General features: G+C 45.6%; 1 protein-coding gene across 1 annotated transcript in view; it reads left to right on the top strand.

Moving 5' to 3' along the window:
- Nucleotides 1–281: 281 nt before the first annotated feature.
- SLC35F2 (solute carrier family 35 member F2) overlaps nt 282–16,720 on the top strand; it is a 65,483-nt gene continuing 49,044 nt past the window's right edge. Inside the window, exon 1 of the mRNA XM_025358227.1 lies at nt 282–817. Coding sequence (XP_025214012.1) covers nt 708–817 — 110 coding nt within the window. The 5' untranslated portion in view covers nt 282–707. The remainder of the gene's footprint in view (nt 818–16,720) is intronic.

The raw sequence follows: 16,720 nt of genomic DNA, 5'->3' as shown, positions 1-16,720 counted from the left end.
CGAGACCGGCTAATTTTTGTATTTTTAGTAGAGACGGGGTTTCACCATGTTTTCCAGGCTGGTCTCGAACTCCTGACCTCAGGTGATCCACCCGCCTCGGCCTCCCAAAGCGCTGGAATTACAGGCGTTCCAACGCGCCCGGCCAGCCTTCAGCTATTTTAATGAAGCGATCTTGTGCAAATCAGCCAGAGGAAGGGAGAGTGGGAGGAAGGAGGAGGGGTCAGCCAGTCCTTCCAGTTAGCTCACTCACCAGTTAGCTCACTCACTGTCCCGGCTCACTCACTGCTTCTAACTCACTGCTCACTCACCGCTTCTTAGCTTAGGAATCACCTACAATAACCTAGTGTTACCGTATCTTGTGATTTCAAACAAGGAACCCTAAAAGCCTGAAAGACACATTGGGTGTCGCTCAACAATGAGGCTCAGCTGCCAAGACGAAAAAAAAATTGCCCTTTCTCCTCCTGCTACCCTGGAGGTGCCAGGTTGTAATCTGCAAATGTATTGTCTGGCCCTTAGGGCTTGACAGTTCATGATTGGTCGCTGAAGGAGCCGGGCGGAGGAGCGAGAGGGACGCGAGCGAGCGAGCAAGCGAGGGAGGGAGCGCAGGGCCAGAGCCTAGCCCCCGCCGACCGCACAGGCGCCGCCTCCCGTCTTCCGGGACCCAGCACTTCGGGGGTTTTGGGCGCCGGAGACGCGTAAGGGCGCCCATGGAGGCAGACTCGCCGGCTAGCCCCGGCGCCCCAGAGCCCCTCGCGGAGGGAGCAGGGAGAGAGTTCTACAGCCTGCTGCGCAGGATAAAAGGCAAACTCTTCACCTGGTGAGTGGAAGGCGCGCGCTGCAGCTCAGCTGGGGCGCGTGGGCGGTTGCGGGCCCGACGCGCACGTGGACACTGAGCACACGCTCTGAGGCTCCCAGCAGGGAGGCAGAGGGGGCGGCCACACGGACTTGGGTTCGGGGCTCAACACGTGCGACAGGGATGGTGCGCTTTACCTGGCCTCGGGAAGCACTTGGTGCGTCTCCCTCGGCTCCCGTTTCGAAATCGTGGCAATGTATTTTAGAGGATTTTGGGGGAAATCCACCCTGTTGGCACTGTTAGGTCGGTCCTCTGGGACGTTCCGCCGGGGAGGGACGAGGTCCCCGGGGATGCCGTGAAGGAGGAGTGCGCACCTCGGGCTGGGCAGGTGGGTGAGCGCCACTTCCTGGCGCCGGCGCCCTCATTCCGTCTGCTGCCGAGCCCTCCAGACTGGGCGCGGTGATCCGAGAGTTGACCCAACTGAGAAATCCTGGTTAAGTTTTGTGCTGCTGCCGGGCGGGAGACCAGAGCCGGCCCTCTCTTCCTGGGCCTGAGCGAGGTGACATAGCCTCCCCCAGGGCTGGGGTCCAGGGAAGCCTGTTTGTGGTATCACTATGCTCTGTGCGAAGTAGGGACAAATGTTTTTAAGGAGTGGGCAGCGACTCTAGAAAGCGTTTCTGTGGTTGCTGGAGGACTTGCACTCTGGAAATGAGAGAACCCAGGACCTAAATTGTGAAAGACATTTATTGGGCATTCGCTCTGTGTCAGGTACTGTGCATAACAATGTATGTGGATAATATCAGCGAATCCTCACCACTTTAGGAGATGGTACTATTGGTATATCTGCTTTACCGCTGGAGAAACAAAGAAGGCTAAGCAATTTGCCCAAGGCCACAAGATGATCTTTAAGGGGTGATGCCTGCAAGCCCTAGTCTGAGCAGCGTGGGCCACTGACAACTCATGAAACAGGCATTTGATTTTTTTTTCATATTAACAAAGCGAATTTCCCTTTAACGATTGTGAAAGATATGTCCTGAAAAGCCATACCATTTAAAAAATGAGATCGATAAAGCTGTGAGCATTTTTTTATCGTATAAATATAGTTTGAAATTGATGCATGTGTTTAAAGGGGAAACTTGGCTCAAAACCACCTTGTAGCATCTAGTTGTGTGTGTCCTGATAAATTTGTTGAAAGTTCTCAGCTGGGAGGCAATTCAGTGTAATGGCTAAGGGCACTCACATTCTGGACTCAAATCCTGTCTGGGTGACCTTGGACAAGTCAGTCCGCCCCTCCCGTCCCCTCCCTCCCTCCCTTCCTTCCTTCCTTCCTTCCTTCCTTCCTTCCTTGACTAGTCACTTATCTGTGCTTCAGTCTCCCTCCCTCCCTCCCTCCCTTCCTCCCTTCCTCCCTCCCTTCCTTCCTTCTTTCCTTCCTTCCTTCCTTCCTTCCTTGACTAGTCACTTATCTGTGCTTCAGTCTCCCTCCCTCCCTCCCTCCCTCCCTCCCTCCCTTCCTTCCTTCCTTCCTTCCTTCCTTCCTTCCTTCCTTCCTTCCTTCCTTCCTTCCTTCCGTCGTCTGTCCGTCCTGACGGAGTCTCGTTCTGTCACCCAGGCCTGAGTGCAGTGGCTCGATCTCAGCTAACTGCAACCTAAACCTGTCGGGTTCAAGCGATTATCCTGCCTTAGCCTTCGAAGTGACTGGGATTACAGATATGTACCACCATGCCTGACTAATTTTTCGTACTTTTAGTAGAGATGGGGTTTCCCCATGTTGACCAGGCTGGTCTTGAACTCCTGACCTCAAGTGACCCACCCGCCTCCGCCTCCCAAAGTAGTGGGATTACAGGAGTGAGCCACCACGCCTGGCCTGTGCTCCAGTTTTCTTATTTGTAAAATGGAGATAATAACAGTACCTACCTTGTAGGGCTGTTACAAGGATTAATTGGGTGACTGCACAGGAGAGGGCAGGCAAAGCCTGGCTCCTGTCAGTGCTCCGTATGGGTTAATTGTCACCATTAGCTCTCTCTATTCTTGGGTGATGGGAACATGTGGTGATTACTTCAGGAGATGCCAGTGGCCTTGAAGCTGGGGCAGATGATATGGCAAGATGTCTGTTTAACAAGATGTGATAAGAATTAACAATGATTTTCTTTTTGTTTTTGTTTTTCTTTTTTTTTTGAGACAGAGTTTTGCTCTTGTTGTCCAGGCTGGAATGCAGTGGCACAATCTTGGCTCACTGCAACCTCCGCCTCCTGGGTTCAAGTGATTCTCCTGCCTCAGCCTCCTGAGTAGCTGGGATTACAGACGCCCGCCACCACACCCGGCTAATTTTTGTATTTTTGGTAGAGACAGGGTTTCACCATGTTGGCCAGGCTGGTCTTGTACTCCTGACCTCAGGTGATCCACCCACCTCAGTCTCCCAAAGTGCTGGGATTACAGACATGAGCCACAGCACCTGGCCTGATTTTTTTTTTTCCTCTCCTAATGTTCTGATACTTTTGGAATCTGGGTATGCTTTATAATCAGTCTAGTAGCCTCCTAAATATGATATTTCTTTTGTCTATGAATGTCCTTTTTATGTATCTCTTTGAGGGCTTTTTCCTTTCTTGTGGAATAGCGGTTCTGTGCATTTTTTTTTTTTTTTTAGACGGAGTTTCACTCTTGTTGCCCAGGCTGGATGTTGGCTCACCGCAACCTCCGCCTCCCAGGTTCAAGCTATTCTTCTGCTCAGCCTCCTGAGCAGCTGGGATTACAGGCATGTGCCACCACACCCGGCTAATTTTGTATTTTTAGTAGAGACAGGATTTCTCCATGTTGGTCAGGCTGTTCTCGAACTCCCAACCTCAGGTGATCCCCCTGCCTCGGCCTCCCAAAGTGCTGGGATTACAGGTGTGAGCCACCATGCCTGGCTATGGACAAAGTTCTTTAACAGCAGAAATGGTGTCTTTTTCTTTTTTATGTCTACCACAACCCTTAGCACATGAATGAATGAATGAGTGAATTACTGAGCGATGACAAAGGTTCTCAAGGCTTCCTTTCCATTCTGCCTCCCTCCCTGAACTCTTCCCTTTATTGGTCTTTATTCCAAGGGTCTTGGGCTGAGCTTCTTGTTTGGTTGGCTGGGCTCTTTTGTTAATTAAAGTTTCCATTCCTACCTCTGGCAGCCATCCAAGCACTTGGATTTTGGATTGCAGTTTCTCTTTATCCGACCCAGCAATCAGAAAAGAGTGGTTTACCAGATATCCAGTACTCCTAATACTCAATATTTTAAACTTTGTTGTCAAAACTCATGTCCCAAGTTTGAGTTTAGCTTTGTGAATCCACACCTGTGGCCAGGGAACCAAGGGTGGGAGAGTGTAGAAAGAGGTTGGTAAATGGATGTGATGTGTTATCACCATATGGGCAAGATACAGAGAGAGATTTATAACCACATAGCTCATTTCTACTCCTTTTACCAAAAAGGGGCAAGAATAGCCTTTTTGGGCAACTGGATACTAAATATAGAAAATATTGGGGCCTGGAGCTTGTTATGTTTTCATTATGAGGAGAATATGTTCTAAGTGACCCCAGCTCTTAATATACCTGCCCCCATAGGGTACAGACATCTTTTCTCTATGATTAGGAATATCAGATCACTTATTCAATAAAAGTTTATTGAACACTTACTATGTGCCAGGCATTCATGATAGTGAGAACCATATATTCCTTAGTGGACTCTGTAATTTTGGCTTTTGTGATTGCTGTCAACTCAAGTGAAAAATATTCTGATAGAAGACCATGGACTTCCAGGAGTGTCTGAGAATACTTCTTATTTAATTGTTTATTATTATTATTATTATTATTATTATTATTTTTGAGACAGGATCTCACTCTGTTGGCCAGGCTGGAGTGCAGTGGCTGATCATGGCTTACTGCAGCCTCAACCTCCGTGGCTCAAGTGATCCTCCCACCTCAGCCTCCTGAGTAGCTGGGACTATGGCATGCACTGCCATGCACTACTAATTTTTTTTTTTTTTCGCAGAGACAGGGTTTCATCATGTTGCCCAGGCTGGTCTCAAACTCATGGGCTCAAGTGATCCACCTGCCTCGGCTTTCCAAAGTGTTGGGATGACAAGTGTGGGCCCCTGCGCCTGGTATTATTATTTAATTGTATACTGTCAGTTTACATTCTGACACATAGATCCTAATTTATTCATATATATGTTTTTAATTTTTAATTTCAGTTTTTGTAGGGACAAAATCTTACTATGTTACTCAGGCTGATCTTGAACTCCTGGGCTCAAGCAGTCCTCCCGTCTTGGCCTCCCAAAATGCTGGAGTCACTGCACCAGGCCTATTCACATATTTTAAAAATGCGTATTCCTTATAACAATCATCAACTTTGTATCTCTAGCAAAAAACCTTTAATTATTGTTTTATATATTTATCCTTTTTCCCATCAAACGATGGTAAACTTTTCGAGGGCATGGATTTTATCATATTCCTTTTGTAGCAGAGTGCCGGACATGGTTTATTCATTGATTCTTTCATTCACCAAGCCTTGGACATCTGTAATGTTCTAGGCTTCAGACTAGTCTCTTTGGCCATAATGAACAGGACTAAGTTCCTGCTCTAAAGAAAGCTCATAATCAGATTATGGTAAAAAGTTATATTAAGTGCTATAAAGATAAGTGCAAGGTTCAGCAATGGCACCAAAGAGGGCAGAGACCAAGTTTACCAGGGTGAGGTAGGGTTGGGGAGCTTGAGAGGGAAGGTGATCGGGATTTTGAAGACTGAATGAGTTTTCCAGGTGGCCTAGGTGAGGAAGGGTAGTCTAGGCTTGAAAGTGCCAGAAAGTGTTTTGCTTAAGGAACTTCAAGTGGCTTGGTGTGAAGGGGCATGGGCTGGAAGAGGGAAGGATAATAGGTGGTCAGTCTACACCCACATTCCTTTGTTTTTTTTTGAGATGGAGTCTCGCCTAGGCTGGAGTACAGTGGCGTGATCTCCTGAGTTCACACGAGTCTCTTGTCTCAGCCTCCTGTGTAGCTGGGATTATAAGCATGGGTCACCATGCCTGGCTAATTTTTTTTTTTTTTTTTTTTGAGATGGAGTCTTGCTCTGTTGTCCAGGCTGCAGTGCAGTGGTGTGATCTCAGCTCACTGCAACCTCCGCCTCCCGGGTTCAAGCGATTCTCCTGCCTCAGCCTCCCTAGTAGTAGCTGGGATTACAGGCGCATGCCACCATGCCCAGCTAATTTTTGTATTTTCAGTAGAGACAGGGTTTTGCCATGTTGGCGAGGCTGGTCTTGAACTCCTGACCTCAGGTGATCGGCTCATCTCTGCCCCCTCCAAAGTGCTGGGATTACAGGCGTGAGCCACTGTGCCCAGCCAGTTTAATTTTGTATTTTGTATTTTTTTTTTTTTTTTTGAGATGGAGTCTCACACTGTCGCCCCAGCTGGAATGCAGTGGCGTAATCTCGGCTTACTGCAGCCTCTGCCTCCCGGGTTCAAGTGATTCTCCTGCCTCAGCCTCCCGAGTAGCTGGGATTACAGTGTCTGTCACCACACCCAGCTAATTTTTTGTATTTTTAGGGTTTCACCATGTTGGCCAGGCTGGTCTCAAACTCCTGACCTCGTGATTCACCAACCTCGGCTTCCCAAAGTGCTGGGATTACAGGCGTGAGCCACTGTGCCCAGCCAATTCTGTATTTTTAGCAGAGAAGTTTCACCGTGTTGGCCGAACTGGTCTTGAACTCCTGGTCTCAGGTGATCCACCTGCCATGACCTCCCAAAGTGCTGGGATTACAGGCCTGGGCCACCACGCCCGGCCAACACCCACACTCCTTATTATTGTCTAGAAACAGGTCTGGGATACACCTGTGCTTTCTCCTTTCATTTGGGTTTCCGCCTTCCAAAGGGTAAAGTCCTAGACATTTTTGAAGGAGTCATTTAGTTCTGCTTAACTGTGCAGACTTATCCAGTCAACAGACATCTATTGAGCACTCACTGTGTATGCAGCATAAATCCTAAGCTGGTATGTCGCCCTGCATAAAAACATATTGTTTTATAGTGTTATTTAAACAAAGATGTAAGGTTAGGAATCTTTTGTGGCTTGTGCAATTCCTTGGGGAATTGGGAAACTCTGGATTCTACTAATCTTCGTAAATTCTCTTCCCTTCCCCCCTTTTACTATGAAATTATTTAGTATCTTCCCATTCTACTAGACTCCAGGAATCATCTAGTTATGGCCATTCTATATTCTGATTGTAACATTACTGACCTTGCAATAGATTCCCAATAAATATGTGATGCATGGCTGAGAATGAATCCTTAATACCAATAAATAGGCATTGTATAAAATATTACATCCCTTTTTTTAGAAAAAATCTTGACTGTGCATTATATGTTTGTGACCCAGTCATGTTATTTTGTTCATCTAGTGTGTTTTTCAACCTCAGCCTTCTTCTTTTTTTTTTTTTAAATTTCTTTTTCTTTTTATTTTTTTTGAGATGGAGTTTCGTTCTTGTCACCCAGGCTGAAGTGCAATGGCGTGATCTACATTCACTGCAACCTCCGTCTCCTGGGTTCAAGCCTTTCTCCAACCTCAGCCTCCCAAGTAGCTGGGATTACAGGCAGCTGCCACCATGCCTAGCTAATTTTTGTATTTTTAGTAGAGACGGGGTTTTACCATGTTGGCCGGGCTGGTCTTGAATTCCTGACCTCAGGTGATCCACCCTCCTCAGCCTCCCAAAGTACTGGGATTACAGGCGTGAGACACTGCGCCTGGCCATCCTCAGCCTTCTTGACATTTTGAGTTGACTAATTCTTTTTTTTCTGGAGACAGAGCCTCACTCCAGGCTGGAGTGCAGTGGCATGATCTCGGGTCACTGCAACCTCCCCCTCCTGGTTCAAATGAATCTCCTGCCTCAGCCTCCCGAGTAGCTGGGATTACAGACACCTGCCACCATGTTTGGCTAATTTTTGTATCTTTAGTAGAGATGGGGTTTCACCATGTTGGCCAGGCTGGTCTCGAACTCCTGACCTTAAGTGATCCACCTGCCTCGGCCTCCCAGTGTGCTGGGTTTATAGAATTGAGCCACCACGCCCGGCCTTGAGTTGACTAATTTTTTGTTGGGGCTGTTCTGCAAGATGTAGAACTGACCCCAGCCAATAAGTGCCAGTATAGCACCCTCACCTCCACTCCCAGTTGTGATATTCGAAAATGTCTCCAGAAATTACCAAACGTCTTCTGGGGGACAAAAATCATCCCTGGTTGAGAACCACTGATTAGTCTATTGTTTTTACCCGCTACAGAGTATTCTGTGGTTCCACGGTCCATCCACCAGTGTTAGACAACCAGACAGTTTCCAACTCCCAGCCTCGACAAACATCACTGTGATGACCATTCTCAGACATGTCCCCTATGTGCTGAAGAAAGAGATGATAGCTGGGCTTGGGTCTGAGTCCCTCTAGGTAGAGGGGAGGGGATGCACCCTAGGATGGAGAAATCTTGGGCACCACAGAATCACTGTTGATTTCTGTTGTTCAGTGACCATCTGCTAAGTTATTCCTATCAGCTGCTCTGAAAGAAGGAGGAGGCGGTCTCTCAAGGTTACAGCCCATTAGCCTAAGGAGCTTGGAGAGGGTAGGTGAGGAATGATTGGTGGCTGGACAGCCTGAACCTGTTTTATTAATTTCTCAATACTGGAGGGAGTTGTTAAACGGGCAGGCATGTACTGTAGGGAGAGGTAAGACTGGAATTGAAAAGCTTTTCTCCAGCATGCCTTCCACTGGGCCTCTTGCTCCTCTCTCTGCCCCAGGGTGTAGTCTCCTTCTTCCCCTAGACCACTTCTAGACAACCTTTGGGTTATTCCATCTTTTCTTTGCTTCTTTCTTCTAGTTGACTTGAAGGAAGTTAGTGCTTATTCCCTGTCTTGACAGCACTTCCAGAATAGTCCCAGAGTCCATCTCTGCCTTCAATCCCTATTGTCTTTTATTAATTTTTTCCCGAGACGGAGTCTTGCTCTGTCGCCCAGGCTGGAGTGCAGTGGTGCAATCTCCGCTCACTGCAGCCTTCGCCTCCTGGGTTCAAGTGATTCTCCTGCCTTAGCCTCCCGAGTAGCTGGAATTACAGGTGCCTGCTGCCATGCCTGGCTAATTTTTGTATTTTTAGTAGAGATGGGGTGTCACCATGTTGGCCAGGCTGGTCTCGAACTCCTGACCTCAGGTTATCCTCCCATCTCGGCCTCCAAAGTGCCGGGATTACAGACTTGAGCCACCACGCCTGGCCTCAATCCCTATTGTCACTAATTCAGTTTAAGCCTTTATCGTCTCTCACTTAGTAATAGCTTCCATCCATGCCTCCATCTACCCCCGACCCCAATCATCTCGCTACACAGAAGTCAGAGTGATGCCTAATAAAACGAAGGAGTATTAATAGCTGTCATCAAATGAGAATTCGCTGTGTATCAGGCACCCTACTCACATTTCATCAATCCTCATGACACTCCTACAAAGATAGTTTTTTTATTCTGTTTTGATAGACAAAGCAGGTAAGTAACTTGCCCAGGACAGTTGGCTGATGAGAGGCAGAGCTGAGATCGTTTCATTTGATTCTAAAACCCAGACCTGCTTTACTCTTTCAGAAATCTCAGGTGATATGACCAGTGTACCCAAGAAAATTAAAAGAAAAAAAGAAAGAAATCTCATTACATTATGCTCAGGCTGAAAACCTTTTGGGATTCTTCCCATCACCTACCCCAGTGATTTGCAAACTGGAGGAGCTCTTGGGGTTCCCTGGAGGTTCCTTAGGGTTCACCATGGGAGACAAGTAGGGAATAGGAGCTGGTGGGCTTCTAGGCTGGCCTCTGGCACCCACCAGGGTGTGCTGCTATTGCTTTATAGTTGGGCTTTTATGCCCGATTAATAACAATAATACTGTACACTGGATAACTTATAAGCCAAAGAAACTTATTTCTCACAGTCTGGAGTCTGGGAGGTCTGAGACCAAGGTGCCTGCAGGCTTGGTGTCCCCTGGTTCATCGTCAGCTGTTTTCTTGCTGTGTCCTCACATGGTAAAAAGGGTTTGGGAGCTCTCTGGAGTCCCTTTTGTAAGGACACTAATCCCATTTATGTAGACTCCGCCTTCATGACCTAATCATCTCCCAGAGGCCCCACCTCCAAGTAATATCACATTAGGGATTAAGTTTCAACGTATGAATTTTGAGGAGACACAACTACTAAGTCTATACTAATGCTGTTTGAAGAAAGGGTTCTGTAGCTGAAACAAATCTGAAAGCCACTGTTTATTGGTTAGAGCTCAAACTGCTGCCCCTCCTCCTCTCCTCTTCTTTCTCTACCTGAACATAATAATTCCTTTTTTAAGTTTTTTTTTTTTTTGTGGTAAAATATGCATAGCATAAAATGTACCATTTTAGCCATGTTTATGTGTACCATTCAGGGGGATTAAGTACATTTGTAATACTGTGCCACCATCACCATATCTGTTTCCAGAACTTATTATCCCAAACTCTGTACATTTCAAATAATAACTCTGCACTCGCCCTCCCCAGCCCCTGGCAACTACGGTTCTACTTTCTGTCTCTATGAATCTGACTTCTCTAGATACCTCATATAAATGGAATCATTTAGCACTTGTCATCTTGTGAGAGTTCAGGCTTCTCGACATGAACTGTGAGGCTTTCCGTCACTGGCCCACTTCCCTCTCCAGGTTCACCTCCCAGAATGTCCCTCTCTCACTTGGCACTCGGTCCAGCGACACTGACCTGCCCTTGTGCACACCATACCTGCGCCTTTGCACCTGTAGTTCCCTCCTGGGATTGCTTTTGCTGTTGGCACCAAGTAGGAAATCTTCCCTGTTTCCTCTCTCTGTCCCTCCTGACACACATCTTCGGTTGGGTGCCCCTCTGTGTACTTGTTCCTACCTCATCATTGCACTTCTCGTATTGTAATGCTAAGTATAATTATCACTTGCCTAGGAGGGTGCCTTTTTAAGGACAGAGATGATAATTCATCTTTGAAGTTCCTGCAGTACTTTATGCCTGGCACAGAACTGAAATGGTAGCAGTTCCTCCCATGAGATGTATGAGTTAAGACTGAAATAAAAATTAGGCTATTTCTGAATAGCTTTCAGAGATTATTTTTGAAGGTAGCCACATTTTTGGAAGAAGTGAATTGCCTCCCCAGGAAATTGCTTGTGTAGGTAGGTTTTGGTAGGTTTATTAAAAGGCTATAGTAGACTTGCTCATGCCTGTGGTCCCAGCACTTTGGGACACTGAGACAGGAAGCTTTCTGGAGCTCAGGAGTTCGAGACCAGCCTGGGCAACAAAGCGAGAGTCCTGTCTCTACAAAAAAAAAAAAAAAAAAAAAAATAGAATATTAGCCATGTGCAGTGGTTTAGGCCTATAATCCTAGCTACTCGGAAGGCTGAAGCAGGAGGATTGCTTGAGCTCGTGAGTTCAGTATTTCAAAGTCACTCCACTGCACTCTAGTCTGAGCGACAGGGTAAGTCCCTATCTGTAAAAGAAAAGCTATAAAAACTTCCTTATGTCGTTATTTACTGAAGACAATCGGAGAGAACGAATCATTTCACACAGGCTAATCTTCCAGATAATTTAAAACTCATTCTTTTAAGCATTAAAAATCACTTTTTTTTTTTTTTTTTTTTTTTGAGCGAGTCTCGCTCTGCTGCTGAGACTGGAGTGTAGTGGCGCGATCTTGGCTCACTGCAACCTCCGCCTCTCGGGTTCAAGCGATTCTCCTGCCTCAGCCTTCTGAGTAGCTGGGATTACAGGTGCCTGCCACCATATCCAGCTAAGTTTTGTATTTTTGTAGAGATTGGGTTTCACCGTTTTGGCCAGGCTGGCCTTAAACTCCTGACCTCGGCCGGGCGCGGTGGCTCAAGCCTGTAATTCCAGCACTTTGGGAGGCCGAGACGGGCGGATCAGGAGGTCAGGAGATCGAGACCAGCCTGGCTAACACGGTGAAACCCCGTCTCTACTAAAAAAAAATACAAAAAACTAGCCGGGCGAGGTGGTGGGCGCCTGTAGTCCCAGCTACTCGGGAGGCTGAGGCAGGAGAATGGTGTAAACCCGGGAGGTGGAGCTTGCAGTGAGCTGAGATCCGGCCACTATGCTCCAGCCTGGGGGACAGAGCGAGACTCCGTCTCAAAAAAAAAAAAAAACAAAAAAACCCAAAAACTCCTGACCTCAAGTGATCCACCCACCTTAGCCTCCCAAGGTGCTGGTATTACATGTGTGAGCCACTGTGCCCAGCCTAAAATTCACTTTTAAATCCAATTGAGTGACACTATGTAATGGATTGTTAACGTTTGCTAATTCATTTATTCATAATTTTGGCAGCAATTCTTTGAGGATTAATTGATGTGTACTGAACAACTGTCTTAGGGTAGGCCAAGCCATTTAGTTTAACTTAGTGTGTCCATTTGCAACTAATCCTGGAGATTTTGCCAAGAAAAAAACCATTATTTAAAAATTTTCATGGCATATTTAAGACAAATATGTGAGACTACTCTTTTGATAAACAGTACATTTATTGTGGTATCACGTTTTCTTCATGATTCAGGATCATCATCGTTAACTTTTTTCTGCTGAGAGGCAGCAGTATGTTCATAGGCATTGGTATGAATTATTTGTCTGATTTTTTTCAGCCTTTTTTCTCCCAGGTTGTCACATGTGATTTTTTTTTTTTTTCTATTACCAGTCATATCTCTGGAACCCTGTGTTCTTTCTAAATTATGATTTCTACCATCTTAACACTGTAGAAACCAGATAACTCAGTTTCTTAGAATTGCTTGTAGTTGAAGTATAAATAGATCCCAAATGAAGATTTGAATGGTTTTCATTTTAATAAATTATAAAAGCTTTGAATCCAGATATTTTGAGCTGTTTATTTTGGATGATGACAGGAACTTATGTTATTTTTTTTTTATTTTTTATTTTTTTGAGACAGAGTCTCGCTCTGTCACCAAGGCTGGAGTGCAATGGCACGATCTCGACTCATTGCAACCTCCACCTCCAGGGTTCAAGCAATTCTCCTGCCTCAGCCTCCTGAGTAGCATGGATTACAGGCACACACCACCACGCCCAGCTAATTTTTGTATTTTTAGTAGAGATGGGGTTTTACCATGTTGGCCAGGCTGGTCTTGAACTCCTGACCTCAAGTGATCTGCCCGCCTCAGCCTCCCAAAGTGTTTGGGATTACAGGTGTGAGCCACGGTACCCAGCCAGAGCCCATGTTATTTAAAGCCATCAGACAAGTGATGTGTCACAAAAACTTGGTTATTTATATTAATGATACACAGAGAGATTCCATGAAAAACCACAGGTAAATCCAAACTTTCTTTCTAGTAATTTCTTTTTCCTTTCTTTTTTTTTTTTTTTGGAGATGGCATCTCACTCTGTCACCCAGGCTGGAGTGCAGTGGCATAAACATGGCTCCCTGCAGCCTCAACTTCCTAGGTTCAAGCAATCCTCCAGCCTCAGCCTCCCAAATACCTGAGTTTTGCCAGGTTGCCCAGGCTGGTCTTGAACTCCTGGGCTCAGGCGATCTGCCCGCCTTGGCCTCCCAAAGTGCTCGGATTACAGGCATGAACCTTCTAGTCATTTCTTAAAAATGTAAGAGTACTTAAGGAAAAAACATTTCGTTTCTTCAGTCTAACACAGCCTTACTAAGGAGGATGGTGTTGTGCTGGGTGGATGCAGTAGATCTTCCCAGAGAATTGTGGGGATATTCCTGCTCCAGAAGTGTTTAGGGTATACTTGGGGGAAGAGCATTTCCTAAGCTTTTCACTGTGATATCAAGCAAGAAATAACAATAATAACATTTGTTGAGTAAGGCTTACTTTATGCACTGAGAGCAACCACACTATTCTGAGACCTCAGGGTGAATTAACTCATGTAATTCTTACAATAACTTTATTTATTTATTATTTATTTATTGGAGAAGGAGTCTGGCTCTGTCCCCCAGGCTGGAGTGCAGTGGCACGATCTCAGTTCACTGCATCCTCTGCCTCCCGGGTTCAAGTGATTCTCCTGCTTCCGCCTCCTGAGTAGCTGGGATTACAGGTGTGTGCCTCCAGGCCCGGCTAATTTTTGTATTTTTAGTAGAGAAGAGATTTCACCACGTTGGCCTGGCTGATCTCAAACTCCTGACCTTAGGTGATCTGTCTGCTTCGGCTTCCCAAAGTGCTGGGATTATAGGTGGGAGCCGCTGCGCCTGGCCCTTATAACTTTCTACGACAGGTATTATAATACTATTATTGCTAGCGCCATTTCACAGATGTGAAAGTTGGAGCACGGAGGGGTGAGGTGATTTTCCCTAACAGTATTAGTCACACAGTGGTACGGAATGCAACCAGGCTTCCCCCTCAGGCAGTCTGGCCCCCAGAGCCTGTGCTCTTACTCACTGTACCATTCTGCCTCTTGTGATAGGTCAAAAACAAAAAACAGACCTTGGGCAGTCTATCCCTAGGCTTGTTCTGGATTATTTGGATCTCTAGGAATGGCAAAGAGTATATAAAGTCAGGATAAATAGAATGCATCTTCTGGGAGCATTATTTATTTTTTAGACCCTAGTTGCATGGAAATGGATTAATCATAATCACTGGCCTATGACACACTGTCATTGTGGGCCCATGAATGGCTTAATTAATATATATATACACATTTTTATATATATACATATATACACATATATACACACACATATATACATATATATACACACACACATTTTTTAAGAGACAGAGTCTTACTTTGTCACCCAGGCTAGAGTGCCATGGTATGATCATAGTTCACTGCAGCCTTGAACTCAAGTGATCCTACTGCCTTGGCCTCCAGAGTAGCTAGGACTACAGGGGTGCATCACTAGACCTAATTTTAAAAAAATTTTTGTAGAAATGGAGGTTGCTCTTTTGCCCAGTCTGATCTTGAACACCTGGCTGAAATGATCCTCCCACCTTAGCCTCCCAAAGTGCTGGGATTATAGGTGTGAGCCACTCTGCTCAGCCTCAATTAATTTTTTTTTTTTTTTTTGAGACAGAGTTTTGCTCTTGTTGCCCAGGCTGGAGTGCAATGATGTGATCTCAGTTCACTGTAACCTCTGCCTCCTGGGTTCAAGCGATTCTCCTGCCTCCACCTCCCGAGTAGCTGGGATTAGCCCAGCTAATTTTGTATTTTTAGTAGAGACGGGGTTTCTCCCTGTTGGTCTGTCTGGTCTTGAATTCCCGACCTCAGGTGATCTGCCCACCTCGGCCTCCCAAAGTGCTGGGATTACAGGCGTCAGCCACTGCGCTCGGTCAGGCTCAATTGATTTTTTAATGTAGTAAGTTCCCATAAACCCATCTAGCCCTAAAGCTAGAATTTACATGTACCTAGACCAGAGATAGTCACAATCTGGAATTTTCCTTTCACTATTCCGTTGCTCTCATTTTAATATTGCTTTGTACCTCTGTATTTCTAAAAAGTATGCTTTTATTATCATGTTTGACTTTATAAAAAGGATATCATGCTCTATAATCTGGTGAGATTTATATTCCCTTATATCACGTTGCTAAAATTAATTCATATTGTTACAGATGCTGATGCTGTATACAAACACTCACTTTGACTCTATATAATATTCTTTCCTGTGAATATACCACACTTTCTTCATTCATGCTGTTGATGGGCATTTGGGTTTTTTCCAGGTTTTTTGCTATTGTGTACAGACTTATAGAAACATTCTTCTGCAGGTCTCCTATTGATCATGTGTAAAGGGCTTCTTTCATTCACAGACACGCACATATACATATATCTAGGAGCAGAATTGCTGGTTTATAGGGAATGTGATTGTTAGACTTCATAGAATAATGCCAAACTGTTTTCCAAAGCAGTCGTACCAATTTCCACTCCTAAATTAGCCAGGTATGGTGGTACACACCTGTAATCCTAGCTAGTGGGAAGGCTAAGGTGGGAGGATTGCTTGAGCCCAAGAGGTGGAGGCTGTATGAGCTGAGATTACGCCACTGTATTCCAGCCTGGGTGACGGAGTGAGGCTGTATTTAAAAAATTAAATTTAATTAGAGGGGTGTGGTGGCACATTGCCTGTAATCCCAGCTACTTGGGAGGCCGAGGCATGTGAATTGCTTGAACCCAGGAGGCGGAGGTTGCAGTGAGCCCACATCATGCTACTGCACTCAGCCCACATCATGCTACTGCACTCCAGCCTGGGCAACAGAGTGAGACTCTGGCTCAAAAAAATAAAAAAATTAATTTTTTTTTCACTCCCACTAGCTGTATGTGAGAAATCCTGTAAAACAACTTCCAGTCAAGCTTTAATTTTTTTTCTTTTTTCTTTTTTTTGAGACGGAGTCTCGCTCTGTCACCCAGGCTGGAGTGTAGTGGCGTGATCTTGGCTCACTGCCTCCCAGTTTCAAATGATTCTCGTGCTTCAGCCTCCTGAGTAGCTGGAGTTACAGGCACACCACCACGGCCAGCTAATTTTTGTATTTTTAGTAGAGATGGTTTTACCATGTTGGCTGGACTGGTCTTGAACTTCTGGCTTCAACTGATCCACCTGCCTCATCCTCCCAAAATGCTGGGATTACAAGTGTGAGCCACTGCACCTGGCCAGGCTTTAAAATTTTTGACGGTCAAATGAATGTAAAATAACATCTTATTTTACATATGCCTGATCACTAATGAAGTTGGGTCTGTGTGTGTGTTTATTGGCTTTAGTGTACTTTTTTTTTTTTTTTTTGAGATGGAGTCTCTTTCGTCCAGGCTGGAGTGCAGTGGCACAGTCTCGGCTCACTGCGGCCTCCGCCTCCTAGATTCAAGCAATTCTCCTGCGTCAGCCTCCCGAGGAGTTGGGATTACAGGTCTGTACCACCACACTTGGCTAAGTTTTTTTTTTTTTTTTTTTTTTT

This window comes from Theropithecus gelada, chromosome 14 (genome assembly GCF_003255815.1).
Source record: "Theropithecus gelada isolate Dixy chromosome 14, Tgel_1.0, whole genome shotgun sequence".
Classification (NCBI taxonomy): Eukaryota; Metazoa; Chordata; class Mammalia; order Primates; family Cercopithecidae; genus Theropithecus; species Theropithecus gelada.
This window is presented reverse-complemented; position numbering and strand designations above follow the sequence as displayed.